Below are 19,975 nucleotides of genomic sequence, written 5' to 3'. Positions count from 1 at the left end.
TTTTTTTTTTTTGTTTTTTTTTTTTTTTTTTTCCTTAATTTTTACCACTGGGTACATGCACTGCCAGAGGGAGCAGGAGAAAGCATTCGCTGTGGGCATAGTTATGGCCCAATCCCTTCTTCATTTCTCTATCCCATTGGGATTTAAGGCATGCACACACATGTGCCTGGTATGTTTTTTCAAGCCACTAGGCAGGGATTCAAATTGCAGTCAGCCTTTGACTCTCTCTCTCTCTCTTTTTTAATAATTTTTTTATTTAACACTATTTATTTATTTATTTATTTATTTATTTTAATTTGACCAGAGAGCAACAGAGTGAGAAAGAGAGAGAAAAAATGAGAAAGCAAGCCACCAGGTTTGGGACTTGAACCACTGTTGGCTATGTGGGAATCCAGCGCCATTAACCACCACACCACCTGCTGACCCCAGGGATTTAACTCTCTTAACCACTAGGTCATGGGGTTGACCTAGTTTTCCAAGTTTTTAATATTACTGTTACTGCAACTCATTTTTTTTTTTTCTGACTTACCTAATCCAAACACCCACTAACCAAACGTTAATAATCCTGCCAAAAATGTTAAAAACATGATCTTAGTATATATTAAACACAACTGTGTGATTAACCAGAACACGCACACAGTTGTGTTCCAATGTTATATGAGCATAATATCTCTGAAGAGTCAACTTAACGATTTCTTTTGGTTGACTTCTTCTTCACCTCTTTATGCTTTTTTTTTTTCTTCTTACCACCTTCTTTGCATCCTGCTGAGAAAATAGAGGGATCCCAGTTGCTGGTGACCCAAGGTACACCTTGCTCATTAATGTCCACAGAAGCATATTGAGATACATGTTTAGGAGTGTAGGAATTCAGTGAATCATTGTTGAGTGACAGTCTTCCCCAGCTGCTTTCTTTAAAGTGCTCTTCATCTGCCATACCATTTACAAGGAAGGATTTCAATTCACCATGTTCAACTTCTCTTTCTTGATCATTCTCAGTTTTCTTTGTATTAATATTTCTGCCATTAGCAATTTTGCCTGATGTTGTAACAGATATGTAGTTGCCCAGCTCACTATCATCACATGCCAGGGAAGAGAATGAAGTGAGGCCTTCATGCCCCAGTGAATCATATGATGTATATTCTGTGTCATATGAAGAAAAACTCTCAAAATCTGTATATTCACTGGAGGAAGAGAAAAAGGATCCTGCACCTCTGCTTTTACTTCCATGGGAACTTCTTGGATTATTTGAAAGTTCGTCAAGTAAGTCTTCAAAGAAGTGAAATGAAAATGAGTCCTGTTCACCAAAAATTTCACTAAAGACATCATCTGGCTTCCGGAACATGAAGCCGTACTCAGACTCATCATCAGAACGACTTCCACTTCTACCATTTAATCCTTCTTTCCCATATTTGTCATAAATGTCCCGTTTTTCATTATTCGATAATACCTCATATGCCTCAGCTACTTCTTTGAATTTTTTCTCTGCTTCTTCTTTATTTTCTGGATTTTTATCAGGATGCCATTTAAGTGCCACTTTACGATAAGCTTTTTTAATGTCTTCAAGTGAGGCATATCTCCGTACTCCTAGAACTTCATAGTAATCCACCATGTTTTAACAGATCTTTGGAAATGGGTGTGTTGAGTCCTGGCACCCAGGGTTTCCTCCAGTTCAGGCCCTACTGGCGGTACAGATAGGCACATTTTTACATTGAAGACACTGTTATTACCATGGGCCACTCCTAGGAGACACTAGCAAACTGATTATGTGGTGAGCAGAGTTAGCAAGCTTATGTCAGAGAGGGCTACATTATGGTGTCATTCTGGGCTAAGGATAGGGACTGGACCTCCCAAATGGAGCTAGTCTAGAGTCAAACAAGACCACCCTGAATCCTCTGGACTGCTTACCCTGTTCTTGGAAGCCTCATAAACTGTGGAACCTGAGGCTAATGGCTAAAGCATACCCCTTGTATACTGTGACCCCTAGATAACTGAATTTCAGTGACTGACTTCTCATTTCTTTCATGTGTCATTCTTTTAATAGTTTTTAATATTTTTTTTTCTAAGTTGCCAGAGGGTACATGCATCACCAGAGATAGAGAGGGAGAAAGAGGAAAGACCTTCATGGGATGTGGTCACATCACAGTTCCTTGTCATCTCTATCCTGTCAGGATTTTTGAGCATAACTGGCATATTTTTCAAGCCTCTGGGGCTGGGATTGAACCTCCTGGTTGGCCCTGTGGAATCCAGCACCCCCAACCACCAGGTCTTGGGACTGGCCCACTGCATCCTATATTCTGTGAGCTTTGATTACGGTAAGAGTTTATTTACAGGGAGGGCGAAAGCTGAGGTTCTGCTAAACTTAAAATTTTATTCCTTTTATTCATACAATTCTATTCCAAACACCCCATCAGCATATTCTAGTCGCTGGAGAACCCACTGCTGTCACCTTTTCCCACACTCTTCTCAAGAAACATGTTGAACTAGCGCTGTGTCCTAGTGGTTAAGGGACCAGATTCTACAAGGCCACTTGGATTTTCAAATCCTATGTCCAACAAATTAAAACACACCAGGTGCATGAGTGTGCATGCCCCAAATCCCAACAGGATGGAAATGTGGAGAAGTGATTGTCGATGTGACCATGACCAATTGCCATGTCCCTCTTTCTTTAGCATGTACACATGCTCTCTGGCAGTAAATAATGTAAACAAGTGTCAAGGATCAAGTCACTGAAGAATTAAGTGAGTCAAGACAAAGTGGCATAATGGTAACTTAATGTCCCACTGCTGAAGCTGTATGGGAATCGACCAGTTTGCATCTCGGGGTTCCCTGTACGCTTCAGGCACACAAATATCTGTGATCCTGACTGATTTAGACTGAGGATGGATCACAGAATAAAGACTCTATCAGGGGTGCCTCTCTTATTCTCGGAAGAAGTAAACAAACTTGAAAAAAATAAGTGGACTAAGGAAATTTGCTATGCTTTGGGGAAGGTAATTTCTGTGCGTTAAGGAATTTCATGTTTGGATGGGTCAGAAATTAGTCTTGGGATCCCTATGTGCTCTTAAAAACAATTGAGTAGCCTCTCCTTGCACCCCCTCCCCAACTAGAACTGACCTCAATGTAGAGCCATAGACTTAAGGTAGTGCAGTGTTTTTCAAACTGCATATTATAATCTTGGCAGGTTATTGTATAGGCCCTGAGGCTATCTTAACAAATAACCACAGACTTAGTAGCTTACACCAACAAAAATTTTTCTCTTGGTTCTGAAGACCCTAAATTCGAAATCAAGGTGCCAGCTGCATTGTACCCTCCAGAGGCTCTAAGGCTCTAATATAGTATCATTTGGAAACCTGGATTTTGAAAATTTTTTGGGAGGGAGATTTTTGCTATAGGGAGAGACAGAAAGAAATCACCACTTGTGGGCTGGCCATGCTGCAGTCATTTTTCCATTCTCCTCTCAGGATTTTGAGGTATTCATGCACATGCACCCACATGAGTTTCAGGCCTCCAGGTCTGGGAATTAAACCATGGTTGGCCATGTGCAAGTCCAGCAATGTAACTATTGTGCCATCTGCTGGTCCTGGGTTTTGAGATTTTTGAACCAAAATAAACTGATGTTTACTTCTACTTCACCATGAACATTTTGAAGTCTACCTTTTTTACTACAGTTGGTTGATAATGTCTTCTAAGGTTTCTTGATCTATTCCCCTTCCATCTCATACTGAGTGTTGAACAAACTGAATTGTTTGTTTTTCAGTCTTGACTTGGTTGATTGCATCCCTATGGTCTCATTTAGCGAGTTTCCCTGTCCTCTAACTTTCTATAAATTGCTTGCCTCCTTTTAAGCTTTCAGTGTGTGGCCTGTACACACTCCCTGAAATGTAATCTATAAACTTCCTAAAGACATGTTACGTAAATATTTTTCGAATGTTTTGTCTATTTTCTGTTTTTCACACTATTCCTTTTTTTTTTTCCTTTGGAGAGGTTTTTTTGCTATAGGGCATGTGCACTCGCACTCATTAGAAAGACAGAGACAGAGAGACAGAGCGAGAAATCACCCCCTGGGGGGAATGGCCACACTGCAATCCCTTCTCATCCATTCTCTCTGGATCTTAGGCAAGCACGCACACACTGCCGGTGTGAGTTTAAGCCGCTGGATCTGGGACTCAAACCACGGTCAACTACATGGGAGTCCAGCAACAGCCATTATGCCATCTGCTGGTCCCACACACTGTTCTTAACTGCATCTTCATACTGCCTGGAAGTCCATACTATTTTCTGTATATATATTTTAAGGTTTTTGCCATAGGGTGCATGTACTTGCCAGTGACAGACAGATAATGAGAGGAAAAGTGAGAAACCATACCCCAGGGAGGAAGACCTTGCTGCAGTCCCTTCTCCTCCATTCTCCTGGGATTTAGAGCCTGCATGCACATGTGCCCAGCATGATTTTTGTTTGTTTGTTTTTAAATTTATTTATTTAGATACTATTATTTTTTAATTTGACCAGAGAAAGAGAGAGGGAAAGTGAGAAAGCAAGCCGCCAGGTCCATGACTCAAACCATGGTCAGCCGTGTGGGAATCCAGCATCTTAGCCACCATGCCATCTGCCAGCCTGCAAGCATGATTTTCAAGTCACCAAGTCTAGGGCTTCTACTATGGTCAGCCCTGTGGGAGTCCAGCACCTAACTAGCATGCCACCTGCTGGCTCCTGTTTTCTGTATTTTTTAATCATTCAAAGATCTGTACTTTTTTTTTTTTAAACAATCCTCTATAAATTGAATGCAGAGTTGACACTTAAGACTCACAACTTGGGCCAATTCCATAGTCTGGTTGCGGTAGCTGGATCTGACATGGCAGACTACGTATGGTTCACGTCCCAGACCTGGCAGCTTGAAAAAAACACCAAGTGCATGTGCGTGCATCTCCTTTCTAAATCCTGAAAAGAGAAGAGATTATGGTATGGCCATCCCTCTCGGGTGTGCTTTCTCACTCTCTCTCTCTCTCTCTCTCTGTAATATGTGTGTGTGTCTGGTAAGTACATGTGTCATGGAGCAAAATTTTAAGTGAAGGAGACTCCCAACTCTCTTAAAATATTATACCGTCATTCGTGCTTTATAGTCCCTGTAGAAATCTTTACATTGATAGAGATTGATCATTTTCTGCAGTTGTAGTGATTGTATATTCACAGAGAGATTGTACAGTACTGATTGTGTTGTTGAGATTAAACAGAGACTACTTACTAAATAGCAGGGTGGAGGGATACTCGTGGAGATTATAAAGTTAAATAAACCTGGGTTTGAATCTCCCAGTAGGAACTATGGAAACTTGTGGAGTCTAAATTTGTAAAATATAGATGATAATGCCTACCTCTTGTGGCAATAAAAAATCTAAGTACTTCGGCTGGCAGGTGGCGTGGTGGTTAAGAATGCTGGACTTCCACATGGCTGACCACAGCTCAAGTCCCAGACCTGGCAGCTTTCTTTCTGGCTTTCCCTCTCACTCTCACTCTCTTGCTCTATCCTCTGGTCAAATTAAAACAAGTAAATAAGTACGGTTAAATAATTCTTTTTTTAAAAAAAATCTAACTCCAGGACCAGCAGTTGGTGTAATGGCTATGTTGCTGGACTCCCATGTAGTTGACCGCAGTTCGAGTCGCAGACCCGGTGGCTTAAACTCACACCAGGCGTGTGTGCGTTCCCAAGATCCTGAGAGGAGAATGGAGAAGGGATTGTGGTGTGGCCACCCCCTTTGCGGGTGATTTCTCTCTTTCTGTCTCTCTATCTCTCTCTGTTATAGCGCATGCACCCTATAACAAAAACCTCTCAAAAAAAAAAAAGAAAATATATATATATCTAACTCCTTAATTTACCATACAAACTCTTTAAAGGTCTGATCCTTACCTTCCTAATCTTTTCAATTCCCTCTGGCAACACTGACTGCTAAGGGAGCTCTGCTGTTGTTACACTGCGGTAGTGTCTGTCCGTCCTTCTTTCTTTCCTTCCTCCCTTCCTCCCTTCCTCCCTTCCTCCCTCCCTCCCTCCCTTCCTTCCTTCCTTCCTTCCTTCCTTCCTTCCTTCCTTCTTTCTTTCTTTCTTTCTTGCCATATCTGTGAACTACCCAGAGAGAGACAGTGAAAGAGAAAGTGAGAAATCAGCCTGTACAGAGGTATGACCACGCCCACAATTCCTTCTACTCCATTCTCCTCTCAAGATTTTGGGCACATGCATCTGGTGTGATTTCTCAAGCCTCCTGGTCCGAGACTTGAACTGCGATCAGCTATGTGGGAGTCTAGTGCCTTAACCGCCATACCACTTGTCGGCTCTGCTCTTATGCTCTTTCTTGTCCTCCTACTGCCTCTTCTCCACATTCACGCCTGAGCGCACACATGTACACATATAATGCCTTTTGTAATGTTAATTATGGTACATTATTTCATGATACACTCCTTCTCGTCTTCATTTGACTAATTACTATTTAGAGCGGCATTACCTATTCCTGCAGTCCCACATATAACCCTTTTATGTGTTCTCTGTGATCCCCAGAACATTTTGTGCCTCTTTGTCACCCAACTCAAGCCTTGCAATAATCTTAGTGCTCTTAAAACCTTGTATCTGCATCTACTACTCCATTAACCATGTAATATAATGCTTTCTTTTGTCTTACTTCAACTAGACTGCATTCTTAGAAGACTAAGGTAAATAGGACCAGCCAGTGGCAAGGTGGCTAACTGCACATGGCCAACTGTTCAGTTCAGGTCCTGAACCTGGAGGCTGGGAAACACACTACCACATGTGTGTACATGCCCAAAATCCCAAAAGGAAGAAGAAATGGAGAAGGGGTGGGAACGTGATCATTTCCCATAAGGGGTGCTTTGTCTTTTTCTCTGTGTCTGTCTCAGGTGAGTGCATGTGCTCTCAGGCAAAATTTTTAAAAAGAAAAAAGATTAGGGAAAAAAAAAAAGATTAGGGCAAATAGTCTTATCTTTTGTCTTTTCTAGCTCAATCATCAAGTTCAAGTCATGTGCTCTATGAAATTTTGTTGTACTAATGCCAATAATATTAACATTGTGTGCCAAGTGTGATTAAGCACTTCTTACACATTACTACTTTTTTTAAAGAGATTTTTGCTATAGGGCACATGTGCTCACCGAAGAGACAGAAAGACAGAAGGCTAGAAATCACCTTCCCAGGATGGTGGCCTTGCCACAGTCTCTACTCCACCATGCTATTCTTGGGATTTGGGGCATGCATAAACACATGCCCAGCATGAATTTCAAGCCTCTGGATCCAGGACTCAAACCACAGTCAACCATGTGGGAATCCAGTGCCTAACCACTGTGCCACTTACTGGCCCCCTTATATAGTATTTTATCTTGCTCTAACAGTTCAAGATTCAGTGAGACCGCATGTACATATTTTCTCATAATGAACATATTGTGTTTTTTTGTTTTCAGGTTTTTGCCATAGGGCATGTGCACCTGCCAGAGAGAGACAGAGAGGAAAAGTGAGACCCCAAGGGTAATGGCCATGCCACACACCCCTCTCCATTCTTTTCCTGGGATTTTGGCCACGCATGCCCACGTGTCTGGTCTGATTTTCAAGCCTTCAGGTCTGGGACTTAAACTGTTGTTCGCCAAGTGAGAGTTCAGCCCCTTAACCACCACACCACTGCTGGCTCCCTAAACATAACCTTAATGTAAATGTTATTTCTTTTTCTAACACAGCCTTAACTACCTTTTTGAAATCCTTCTTGACCCTACTTATGTTCCTTCCCTTCCTTCTGTTCTCACAGCTCCTTATTTTTAGATTTATACATATCTATTATACTGGAACAGAGTAAAGTTTCTAGGATAAAGATGATCTCATTTCTGTTTTTCTGGGGCCTGTCATAGTCTCTTGCACAGAGGAGGGGCTATAAATATTGAAGGAGAGAGAGAGAAGGAAATACTAACTTGGATTTTTCTAAAGCATCCAAACTGCTGAAAATAGATAAATGTATGTGTACCATAAAGATTTTCTCAATCTTTTGTTCCATTTCACCTCATTTGTTCTTCCTTCAGGATATATGTCATATTCCCAGAGAAGGTACTCACTCCAACTGGTCCCAGAGAGGAAGATTCCACACCGATACTTAGGCCAACCTAGTCCCTTTACACATCCACACCTCCTCAAACCAGGTAAGGCCTGTTAAGTGTAAGAGTAAGAACTAGCTATACGTTTAGGTGCTTTGTTTAGAATGATGCTATCTAATAGAATTTTCTATAGTGGTGAAATTCTAGATCTCTGCTCTGTATCCAGTAAGGCAGCCACTAACCACATGTAGTTTTTGTTGTTGTTGTTTTGGTTTTTGTTTTTTTTGGAGAGGTTTTTGCTATAGGGCGCGTGTGCTCGCCAGACAGACAGAGAGAGACATAGAGACAAAGCGAGAAATCACCCCCCAGGGGGAATGGTTACGCCGCAATCCCTTCTCCTCCATTCTCTTCTCGGGATCTTGGGCACGCACACACATGCACCGAGTGTGAGTTTTAAGCCACTGGGTCCGGGACGCAAACCGCGGTCGACTATGTGGAAGTCCAGCGACATAGCCATTACGCTAGCTGCTGGTCCCCAGCCACATGTAGTTATTGTACACTAACGATGTTGCTACCGTGACTGAAGAACTTAAATTTTAATATTATTTAATTTTAATGTGAGTTTATTAGCTACTTGTAACTATTGAACTGTATTAATAGCCATTGGTCTATAACAGTAAACCTTCCAATTCGGTATAATTAATGAAAAGTGTGTATCTCGGAAACCAGCAGTTAGCGTAATGGCTATGTCGCTGGACTCCCACGTAGTTGACCACGGTTCGCGTCCCGAACCTGGTGGCTTAAAACTCACGCTGGGTGCATGTGCATGCGTGCCCAAGATCCCGAGAGGAGAATGGAGGAGAAGGGATTGTGGTGTGACCATCCTCCCTGGGGGATGATTTCTCGCTTTCTGTCTCTATGTCTCTGTCTGTCTGGCGAGCACATGCGCCCTATAGCAAAAACCTCTCAAAAAAAAAAACAAAAAAAAGTATGTATCTCAGGATTTTTTGTAAGACAAGTTCTATTACTTCCTATGTAAAAGTTTTTAGAACTGTGTTCTAATTATTGATTTCTTATGAAATATGTTAAAGATATTTTAGAAAACATGCCTTTTATGAAAGTGTTAAATGTTCATTTGAAAATTTTATGTAACAACCGAGGCCAGCAGATAACATGGTGGTTAAAGTGCTAGACCCCCACATAGCTAATCGGGATGATTTCACTTTCCCTCCCTCTTTCTGTCTCTGTCTCCTATGAGTACACGCACCCTCTGGCAAAAAAAAAAAGTAACGATAATATTTTGATGTAGATTAAGCAAGATTTTAAAACCTGTCCCTACTTTGAGAGTTGATATTAATTGATAAAGGTAAAGCTAGAAAGATAAAGGTTCACTTTTTTTTTTCCTGCTGTAAGATCTTAGTGTTGCTGCTAGAAGATGAAACAAAGATTTTGTTTTGTTTTGGTTAGGCTTGTTTTTTGTTTTTTAGATTTTTGAGAGAGAATATATGTGCTCGCCAGAGAGAGAGGAAAGTGCGGGGGGATGGCAACACTGCAGTCCCTTCTCCATTCTCTGCCTGGGATTTTGGGCACACCCACACATTTGCCTGGTGTGATTTTCAAGCCACCAGGTCCAGGACTCCAACTGTAGTCAGCCATGTGGAAGTCCAACACCTTAACCACTGTGCTACTTGCTGGCTCTGAGTTTTTTTCAGTTTTTGTTATAGGGTATGTGTACTCACCAGAGACTTGGGGGAAGGGTAAGAACAGAAAGCAAGAAATTATTCCCAATGGGAATAGCCACGCCATCCTGAGTCTTAATCCTGAATCTCCTCTCAGGATTTTGGGTACACACTCATACTTGCCTAGTGTGATTCTTAAGCTGCTAGTTTCACAACTTGAACCATGCAGCCAGTCATGGATCCAGCAACTTAACCACCACTGCACCTGTTACCTCTGTTTTGTTTTTTAAAAAGATACTTAAGAGGTGAACTATGGTGAATGAATATCATACCAAAGAAGTAAGCAGAGTAAAACCAAATACTTTGTAGCAAAAGTAGTCAGGGTTTTAGGGAAAATTAACTATTCCTTCTGCTATGAGAAGTTAAATGTATGTTTACTATGTAAGCATATATATTAATAATACAAATTGTCTTTAGAAATATATTACCATCTTTCACTATCTCTACTCAGTGAATGATACCAGTGTGTCTCTCAGTGAGGGCTTCCTTTTGCTGATTCATCAGACTGGAATTCCTAGGCTGGAAGTCCTGCTGGGATGTCGGCTGAGACTCAGGAAATGCAGCTCACCACTGAAACACACAAGAAATCAGAGTTTTCAAAGCTGTAAGGTAAGCTTAATAGCAATCCAGTTGATATTAATTTAAACATTTCTCTATCCTGTTAGACTCCTTGTGGCCTTGATGTTAAAAAAACAGAATCAATATTAGGTTCTACCAGCTTTGAAAATTATTGATTTCTCGTGGTGAAATACATGGTGAGCTGCATTTTCCAGGCCTTGAACCTAGTAATCATATTGTCAAGATAGTGGTCTCTGTATCTGGACTGTTTTTGCTATGTTTGGTAGGCTATTTGTTGTTAAGTTTTGAGTCAAAAGTTATTCACAGATTTTCAGCTACAGAGGTCATTATCCCTTACCCCCATGTTGTTCAAGGTTAACTATATAAGTTTATGTCTGCTATTGGGGGAAAAGGATGCCTGTCCTAATTTTACTGTTGGACGTAGGATTGTAGACACTGGGTAAGTTTGAAGGGGTAGAAGTAAATAGAATTTAAAAATAAAATTATCAGTGTTTTAAACTCCAGAGGAACCATCTGGTAAAATAATGGGTATATAGGTTTTGTAGGCAATAAAAAGTATCTCAAATATCAATCATTTGTCTTCTCCATCTAGAAATGTAAAACTTATGGAAGTGTTAAAATGATTGTGGCATAGAGGAGGAGGACATTTTTAAGGGAAAAAAGACATGTAATGCTATTTTTTTAAATCACTTTTACAGAGCGGAAGTTTTTTAGTGTGGGGTATAAAATTATGTTGTCCATACATGGGTTTGAATTTATGACAGGGTCATTCCCCTGTGCCTCTTGTAGTGACCACTCATGGTAGAGCAAACTGACCTCTCACCATTGCATGGCCTCTCTGCTTTTAGGCCACTGGCACTGAAGAGAGTTACACATGAGGAAAAAAGAAAGAAAGAAAATAATTACATCATCCATTACTTGGTTTGCTTCAAAAGGTGTCACGTTTGACATTGTTAGTTTCCCCATATATGGTAGTACTTAAAACCTTAGGAAAGCATCTCATTATCTTTCCTACTTATTATATAACCTCTGTATATACTATAGAAAAATTAGGAAAGATGAACGAACATAGTGGTATTTTTTTAAAAGAATATATATTTTATTTATATTATATGAGAGAAAGCAAACCATCAGGTCTGGGACTCAAACCATGGTCAGCCATGTCAGGAGTCTAGCACCTTACCCACTATGCTACCTTCTGGCCCCTTATAGTGTTTTTTTTTTGGTTTTTTTTTTTTTTAATTACTGATAACATTGACACTCAGAAAGCCACTGTTGAAATGTAGGTATATGTGTAGATTTCTTTCTTTCTTTCTTTCTTTCTTTCTTCTTTTAAGTTTTTTTTTGCCATAGGGCACATACACTCTCTGGAGAGAGACAGAGAGAGAGAAAGTAAGAACTAATCCCCCTGGTGGGAATGGCCATGCTGCAATTCCTTCTTCTCCATTCTGGGATTTTGGGCACACATGCACATGTGCCCAACATGATTTTCAAGCTGCCAGGTCTGGGACTCGAACTGCAGTCAGCCATGGGGGAGTCCAGTACCTTAAACACCATACCACCTATTGGTCCCTAGACTTATTTCATATATAAAATGTATATGTGTTGCGACCAAGAGATGGGGCATAATGGTTACATCGCTTGACTCCCACATGGGCGACAGCGGTTGGGGTCCCAGAACCAGTGGCTTAAAACTCATACTGGGCATGTGTGCATGCATGCCCAAAATCTTAAGAGGTGACTGCAAGAGAAGGGACTGTGGCATGGCCATCCCCCTTGGGAGGGTGATTTCTCACTTTCTGTCTCTCTGGTGAGCGCACATGTCCTATAGCAAAATCTCTAAAAAAAATAAAGTGTGTGTGCATGTACATGTATATCTACTCTTTGTATGTTGCTCAGTTATTTTTCTGAATTCTTATAGGTGAAATGACTGAGTCAGCCCTTCTGAATTTTTGGGTGCTTTCTACCATGGATTTTTCTGTCCATAGCTACCTAAGTTTCCCAAAGGGACAGTATCAAGGTGGCACAGGAGATAAAGGAATCTATTCTATCTATGGTAGTACTGCTCTAGCTGGAACTGTTGAGTCAGGCTGACTCCTTATCATTTCCTTTAAGAAATATAAGCACAGTAGACCATTTCTACTTTTTTTTTATGACGTTGTTATCCTTGTACTAAGGACTGCTGACAGAAATAGAAAATGTCATTCAATCTCTGATTGCTGCTGTGCCCTCCACTTGATACTGAGACAAAACAATGAAGATGAATGGTATTTTGAGCTATGTAATATAATGTGACTCTACTTTTTTTTTTTGGTTAGGTATGTGTTTGATTTTGTTTTGTTTTGTTTTTATGTCATAGGGCCTGTGTGCTCACCAGAAAGAGACTAGAGAGAGGTGAGAGAAAGAGAAATCATTCCCTGGGGGGATGGCCATGCCATAATCCCTTCTCCTTCATTCTCCTCCTGAAACTTTGACCAGCATACATATCCATCCAGTGAGATTTTCAAGTCACTGGGTCTGGGATTCAAACCATGGTCAGCAATATAGGAGTCTAGCACCTTAACCACTGTACCATCTGCTGGCCCCTGTGACTCTACTTTTTATAATATGTCTGCCAAAAAGATACTTTTATACTTCCCTGACACTGCCAATGGAGTGATACTGTCATTAGCAGAATGACAAGGTATTCAGCTCAGAGAAACACTGAAATTTACCATAAAATGAATGGGGAGAATCAGTGGACTGCCTAATAAAGTGTTATTTCCAAAAACTTGTATTTTTAACATTTTTACTTTCTTATGCAAAATTAATTTTGAAATATGTAGTGTAGTTTTAAGTGCTAATATTAAGAAAGGATTACTCATGGGACCAGCAGATGGCATAATGGTTATGTTGCTGGACTTCCAAGTGGCCCACACGGCCAACCATGGTTTGAGTCCTGGACCCAAAGGTTTGAAACTCACACTGAGTATGTAAGCGTGCATGCACACAAAATCCTGAGAGGAGAAAAGAAGAAAAGGGATTGCAGCATGGACATCCCCCTGGGGGGTGATTTCTGGTTTTCTTTCTGTCTCTCCAGTAGAACATGTGCCTATATTTAAAATCTCTCCAAGAGGAAAAAAAAAAAAGAAAGAAAGAAAACATGCCAGACGTGTATGTGCATGCCTAAAATCCCTAGAAGAAAATGGAGGAGAAGGGATTGTGGTATGGCCACCCCCCATGGGATGTTTTCTTACTTTCCCTCTTTCTGTGTCTCTCTCTAGCAAGCACAAGTACCTTATGGCAGAAATTTAAAAAGCAGAAACATGATTGATTTTAATGATATCTGAAAGCTAAAGATATTTTGGTGGCGGGCCAGCAAAGGGCATGTAGGTTAAGGTGGCTAGATCCACATGGCCAACTACATGGGTTGAGTCCCGCACCCTGTGGCTTGAAACACACACTGGGCAGATGTGTGTGCATGCAGTTCAAGTCTCAGACCTGACAGCTTGAGGAACACTAGGTATGTGTGCTTGCATGCCTAAAATCCTGAAAGGAGAGAGAAATGGTAGAGAAGGGATTACAATGTGAAAATTCCTCATAGGGTTGCTTTCTCTCTCTCTCTCTCTGTCTCGTGAGCACATATACCTCCTGGCTAATTGGTTTTTTTTTTTTTTTTTTTTTTTTTTTTTTTTTGAGAGGTTTTTTACTATAGGGCATGTGTGCTTGCCAGAAAGACAGAGAGAGACAGACAGAAAACGAGAAATCATCCCCCAGGGGGGATGGCCATGCCGCAACCCCTTCTCCATTCTCCCCTTGGTATCGTGGGCATGCACACACACGCCTGGCGTGAGTTTAAGCCATCAGGTTCAGGACTTGAACTGCGTTCAACTACATGGGAGTCCATTATGCCAACTGCTGGTCCCAGTTTTTTTGTTTTTCTTTTTAAAGGCGGTTCAACCCTACCTAGACCATTGAGTGAGTATTTTCAAAGTAGACATACCTGCCAGAATCCCCATATACTTGTTGAATAAGAATTATTTCAAAGGGCATAGAATTCAAAGTTTGAACACCTCCCCAGGTGGTTCTCATACACACCACTGGCCTAATGGTACTAATTTTGCTGCGGTGCCTAGCGATTATGGAACAAGGCAGAGATAGGGCCACTGACCTTATTTTGAAGCAAGAATATGCCTTCTCCATCCCTCTCTGGTATCATCTCTAAATCACTTAGTTCTTAAATTCATTCACTTCTTTATTATCATTACACCATTAAACATTTACTGAATGATTATATTTAACCATTTCAAAGTGTTTTGTAGAAATTATGCCTGATAAACAGAATAGTAAACTAAAAGTTTTGTATTCCACAATTTTTATGTTCAGAACCAACTTTTTCCATAAAGACTTCACCATGAAGTCTACCTGTTTTTGTTTTATTTTTTTTTTTTTTGCTTCTTTCTCTTTTTTTGAGAGTTGTTTTTGCTATAGGGCACGTGCGCTCGCCAGAAAGACAGAGAGACCGAGAGGTAGAAAGCGAGAAGTCACCCCCCAGGGGGGATGGCCACGCCGCAATCCCTTCTCCTTCATTCTCCTCTCGGGATGTTGGGCACGCACGCACATGCGCCCGGCGTGAGTTTTAAGTCACCAGGTCCGGGACTCAAACCGCGGTCGACTACATGGGAGTCCAGCAACATAGCCATTACGCTAACTGCTGGTCCCTTGCTTACTTCCTTCATGAAAGAGAAAGAGAGCAGTAAGCACCCACAACAGGGTCTCACTGCCCCACTCTCACTGCAGCCTTACACCCAGCCACGGTAAGGGGCACATACATGTGCACAGTCTATCTGCCCAGGGTTGAGCCCCTGGTCTTCCACATGGCTTCCAGCATTGTACAGTGGCACCACCACAGCCAGTCCAATGTCTTACCTGTTTGTATAACTTATTTTCTCACCCCTAGTATTCCTATATAATTCTTTTAGGTTTTTTGCTATAGGGTATGTGTGTTCACCAGAGAAAGACAGAGAGAGGGAATATGAGAAATTACCCCCAAGAGGGGATGGCCACACCACAATGCCTTCTCCTCTTCAGATTTTGGGCAGTATACACATGCACCTGGGATTTTTCAAGCTGCCTGGTCTGGGATTCGAAATGCACAGTCCACTATGTGGGATCCAACCATCTTAACCTCCATGCCACCTGTTGGCCCCTTAATTGTTAAAAATCACTGTACACTGGGAACCAGCAGTTAGCGTAATGGCTATGGCGCCGGACTCCCACGTAGTCGACCGCAGTTTGCGTCCTGGATCCGGTGACTTAAAACTCACACTGGGCGCGTGTGCGTACGTGCCAAAGATCCCAAGAGGAGAATGGAGGAGAAGGGATTGCGGCGTGACCATCCCCCCTGGGGGGGTGATTTCTCACTTTCTGTCTCTCTCTGTCTGGCGAGCGCACGCGCCCTATAGCGAAAACCTCTCAAAAAACGAAAAAGAAATTCTCTGAGGTAAAGATTAGCAAGAATTATCTCAAGATAATTATCAGGAACCTTCTAAAGAACAGAATAATAATTAAAGCTCCCAGATGGTCACTTGAGACTCATTCACATTGTGTGAGAAAGCCATGGACTACTAGAGCTTCTATGTGACTAAGTACTGTGAGACGAATAGTGGTTGTCCATGTAAATCTTACTGTTCCAAGGTACTCAGCTTTGGATTACCAGGATGCCCACCTCTTCAAGTGTAAATTCTTATTCTCTTAATTATAGTTAATACAGTACTTAGATAGTTCTTATTGTTCTGAGTACTTTATTAACTTATTTAGTCCTCCTGATGACTTTATAAAGGGGTGCTCTTATCACCGTTTGACAGCTGAGGAAACTGAAGCACAGAAAAATTTGTTAACTCTTTCCAAATATCTCATAAATTTCTAAGCTAGGATTCCAACTCATGAAAAGTCTTGGTGTTCATGCTCTTAACCTCAGAACAATGCATAATGCCTGTGACAAAACTCTCTGAGAATTGTTAAAAAGTCTCTTCTCTCTCTCCCCCCTCTCTCCTTCATGATAGAAAATGTATGTGTGTGGTCTATGTGTGCATACTCAAAAGAGAGAGAGAGTTAGAAAGGAAGCCTCTTGACAGGGTTTTGTCACGCTGCATTCCCCATTTCCCCAGTCTTCCACCTCCTCAGACTTCGGGCACCCGTGTGCACAGAATATTTGATGTTTTTCAGGCCAACCCGGGATCCAAAATGACGTTCAGCACGGCAGCGCCACTGCTGTACAACACTGTCTGGACCTCCTTATCTCTTTGAGGCCATGAATGTTTTTCATGTTCAGAGAATATTACACTTATTTTTTTTTATAGATTTTTGCTCTAGGGTGCATGTGCTTCCCAGAGAGAGACGGACAGGCAGGCACAGTATGGGGGGGGGTAGGTGGCCACGTTGCAATCCCTTACCCTCCATTTTCCTCCCAGGATCTTGGGTACACACGCACACACGCCCAATGTGAATTTCAAACCACCAATCTGGTGCTTGTGCTACAGTTGGCCTGTGGGAGTCCAGCTATGTAACCACTATGCCATCTGCTGGTCCCTTTACTTTCTTTTAATGAAGTAAAATAGCATGTAGTGAATTGCAGAGATCTGTAGCGGCAATTCAGTGAGTTGTGACAAACGTATACATTAGCATAACCTACAGCTTGATGAAGATAGAGAACATTTTCATCACCCCAAAAAGTTTCCTTCTGCCTCCTCCAGGCAATCCCCAAATCCTTAAGCAACCACACCTCTGATTTCTTTTTTTTTTTTTTTTTTTTTTTTTTTGAGAGAGATTTTCGCTATAGGGCGCGTGCGCTCGCCAGACAGACAGAGAGAGACATAGAGACAGAAAGCGAGAAATCACCCCCCAGGGGGGATGGTCACGCCGCAATCCCTTCTCCTCCATTCTCCTCTCGGGATCATGGGCACGCACGCACACGCGCCCGGCGTGAGTTTTAAGCCACCGGGTCCGGGACGTGAACCGCGGTCGACTACGTGGGAGTCCAGCGACATAGCCATTACGCTAACTGCTGGTTCCCTGATTTCTTATTTTTTTAGAAGAGATTTTTTGCTATAGGATTTGTGTGCTCACCCGAAGAGAGAGAGACAGAAAGCGAGAAATCAGGTTCCCCCCAGCCCCCCCCACCCACCGAGGGAGGATGCCCACACCACAATCCCTTCTCCTCCATTTTCTTCTCGGGATTTTGGGCATGCACAGAAACGTGCCTGGTGTGTGTGTGTGTGTGTGTGTGTGTGTGTGTGTTTAATCTTTATTATTGCTTTTAATTTGCTACAGGCCACGTATGCTCACTAGAGAGACAGAGAGAGAAAGAAAGTGAGAAAGCAAGCCACCACGTTCAGGACTCAAACCATGGTTTGAGTAATACAACCATTACACCATCTGCTTGGTCCCCCCTCTGATTTCTGTTAACACAAGTTGTTTTGTCTGTTCTTGACATCATATAAATGGAGTCAAACAGAATTGTATAATATGTACAGTATTGTCTAACTTGTTTTGCTCAGAATGTGCAAATAAAATCTATTTAGAGGTTTTTTTTTTGTTTTTTTGATTATCTGGTCATTTGATTTTTTTTTTAAGAGATTTGTGTTTTATGTTATAAAGGAAACCTTTATTAGTTTTTTTTTTTCCTCCCCATTGCATAAGAATAGAAGTTTATGAGCTCCTTCCTTATATACAATAAAAATTGTCAAATGTTAAACGGAATTCTTAGGAGAATCAAACCACACTAAAAAGCTGAATGCAGTTAGTTTCAAAAAATAATTTAAATCCGTACCTAGATTGGAGCAAATACCTGCATCGTTCTACCCGTCTTCAGTCTATTACACATTTTTCTCTGGGCTTTCTGCTTGGCTAATGTAATCTGAAGAACTGTCTTGTACTCTTGAGAGGCACAGTCCCAAATGTCCTGGAAGTGTTTTTCTTCTTGGCACGGAATCTCGGAACTGATTGTGAGACTTTGCTATTTGCAGAGTCCAGCTTATGACACCGAGGCTTTTGATTGGTTAAATAACCGTATTAGACTATTTCCTCCATTTTTAATTGAGCCCACATAATAAAATACTGCTTTTTAATACTTTGCAATTTGACAAAGTTGCCAGAATGGCTATTCAGATACAGTTTCATCCGAAAAAATTCAGGCCAGATTGACTGTGTCAGTTTTCTGGTCAAAGGCCGTAACGACTGCCAAGTTTACTTCTAGGGTTTAAAGTACGTTGTTTATCACCCCCTTTTTATTCCTCCTTCAAAAATGAAAAGAAAATGTGTCTTTTTCCTTGGATAATTTTTCTATTGTGATGACAGTTGTTACTATGAAATTTTAAAAATTTAGAAGCATTTAGTTAATGATCACTCCAAAGTCTTGATAAGACTTAAGAAAAGATAGCCAGTGTTTTTAAATGTTTCTCATATACTTATTTGTATAAAATTCAGTTTTACAAAGATGTGACGGGCAAAAAAGATGATTTTCTAGTTCTCGTTGATTTCCAAATAATTATATTCCTTTTCAGAATTACTTCCTGTAACATATTAGTATTAACTAGCAGCAAAAAGACAGATAATCATGCGTTGACTAAAGTTATTAAAATTAATTTTCTTCTGAAACTTAAAACCACAAAGCAGAATTTTTTAATGTCTTTTTTTATGTCACAGTCTATAGCTATGAAGTAACTAGAACCAAAGACTTAGGAATAGGAGAAGGTAAAAAGACAAAAAATGAAAGGTCAGATAATCCACCCATTATAATCAGCCTCTGATTTAATAAAAAAAAGTATTTACTACTTGGGTAAATTAGGAAATTTCCAATGTTTGGTAGCAGTGGTAGACTTAACAAGTCAATTATTAAGGGGATAAGTAGCTAGATTGTTCCTCAGCTCTGGGACAAAGGTCAGGATTCTACCCAAGAGTCCTGGAAGACTCCGATCCAGCTTGAACTCAAAAGAAAATCTGATTTGAGCTCACTTCTGTCCTACTCTTGTTATTTTGCTTGATTCAAATTAATCTATAAAGGCCCTCACTTAATCTTTCTCTTTTATTTCTTGCCAACTTTGTCACTAAAAATGTAAAAATTTTTTGTTATAGATGTCTAAAAGTTAAATAATTAATTTTTTTTGGGGGGGAGGTTTTTGCTATAGGGCGCATGCGCTCGCCAGACAGAGAGAGACAGAGAGACAGAAAGCGAGAAATCACCCCCCAGGGGGGATGGTCACGCCGCAGTCCCTTCTCCTCCATTCTCCCCTCGCGGGATCTTGGGCACACACGCACACGTGCCCAGCATGAGTTTTAAGCCACCGGGTCCAGGACGCGAACCGCGGTCGAATACATGGGAGTCAGCGACATAACCATTATGCTAACTGCTGGTTCCCAAATAATTAATTTTTTAAAATGAAATACACACTACAGAATTTGCTGGTGGGATAAAATATTTATAGGTAAAACAGCTAGCCAGTTCTCGGGAACCAGCAGTTAGCATAATGGCTGTGTCGCTGGACTCCCACGTAGTCGACTGCGGCTCCCCACCCGAACCCCGTGGCCTAAAACTCACGCCCGG

At 41.2% G+C, this 19,975-nt stretch overlaps 2 protein-coding genes and 1 non-coding gene across 3 annotated transcripts in view; 2 read left to right on the top strand and 1 right to left on the bottom strand.

Annotated features, from left to right (window-relative positions):
* Positions 1–19,975, top strand: part of XPNPEP3 (X-prolyl aminopeptidase 3) — a 77,806-nt gene that overhangs the window by 13,610 nt on the left and 44,221 nt on the right. The window contains exon 2 of the mRNA XM_006150742.3: positions 8,063–8,179. Within this exon, the coding sequence (XP_006150804.1) occupies positions 8,063–8,179 (117 nt within the window). The remainder of the gene's footprint in view (positions 1–8,062; positions 8,180–19,975) is intronic.
* On the bottom strand, positions 569–1,755 carry DNAJB7 (DnaJ heat shock protein family (Hsp40) member B7). Its single transcript, XM_006150741.3, has one exon. The coding sequence runs from the start codon at positions 1,607–1,609 to the stop codon at positions 686–688; it is 924 nt and encodes a 307-aa protein (XP_006150803.1). The 5' UTR covers positions 1,610–1,755; the 3' UTR covers positions 569–685.
* LOC114008171 (small nucleolar RNA SNORA42/SNORA80 family) lies at positions 11,134–11,270 on the top strand. The gene has a single exon (XR_003549734.1). It is a non-coding gene; the product is annotated as a small nucleolar RNA SNORA42/SNORA80 family (small nucleolar RNA).

This window comes from Tupaia chinensis, unplaced genomic scaffold (assembly GCF_000334495.1).
Source record: "Tupaia chinensis unplaced genomic scaffold, TupChi_1.0 Scaffold000294_5, whole genome shotgun sequence".
Classification (NCBI taxonomy): domain Eukaryota; kingdom Metazoa; phylum Chordata; class Mammalia; order Scandentia; family Tupaiidae; genus Tupaia; species Tupaia belangeri.
The sequence above is the reverse complement of the archived record's forward strand: the minus strand, read 5'-3'. Positions and strand labels throughout refer to the sequence as shown.

Excerpts from the sequence above, each read along its gene's own strand:
- DNAJB7 (XM_006150741.3), bottom strand. The coding sequence starts at position 1,609 with ATGGTGGATTACTATGAAGTTCTAGGAGTACGGAGATATGCCTCACTT.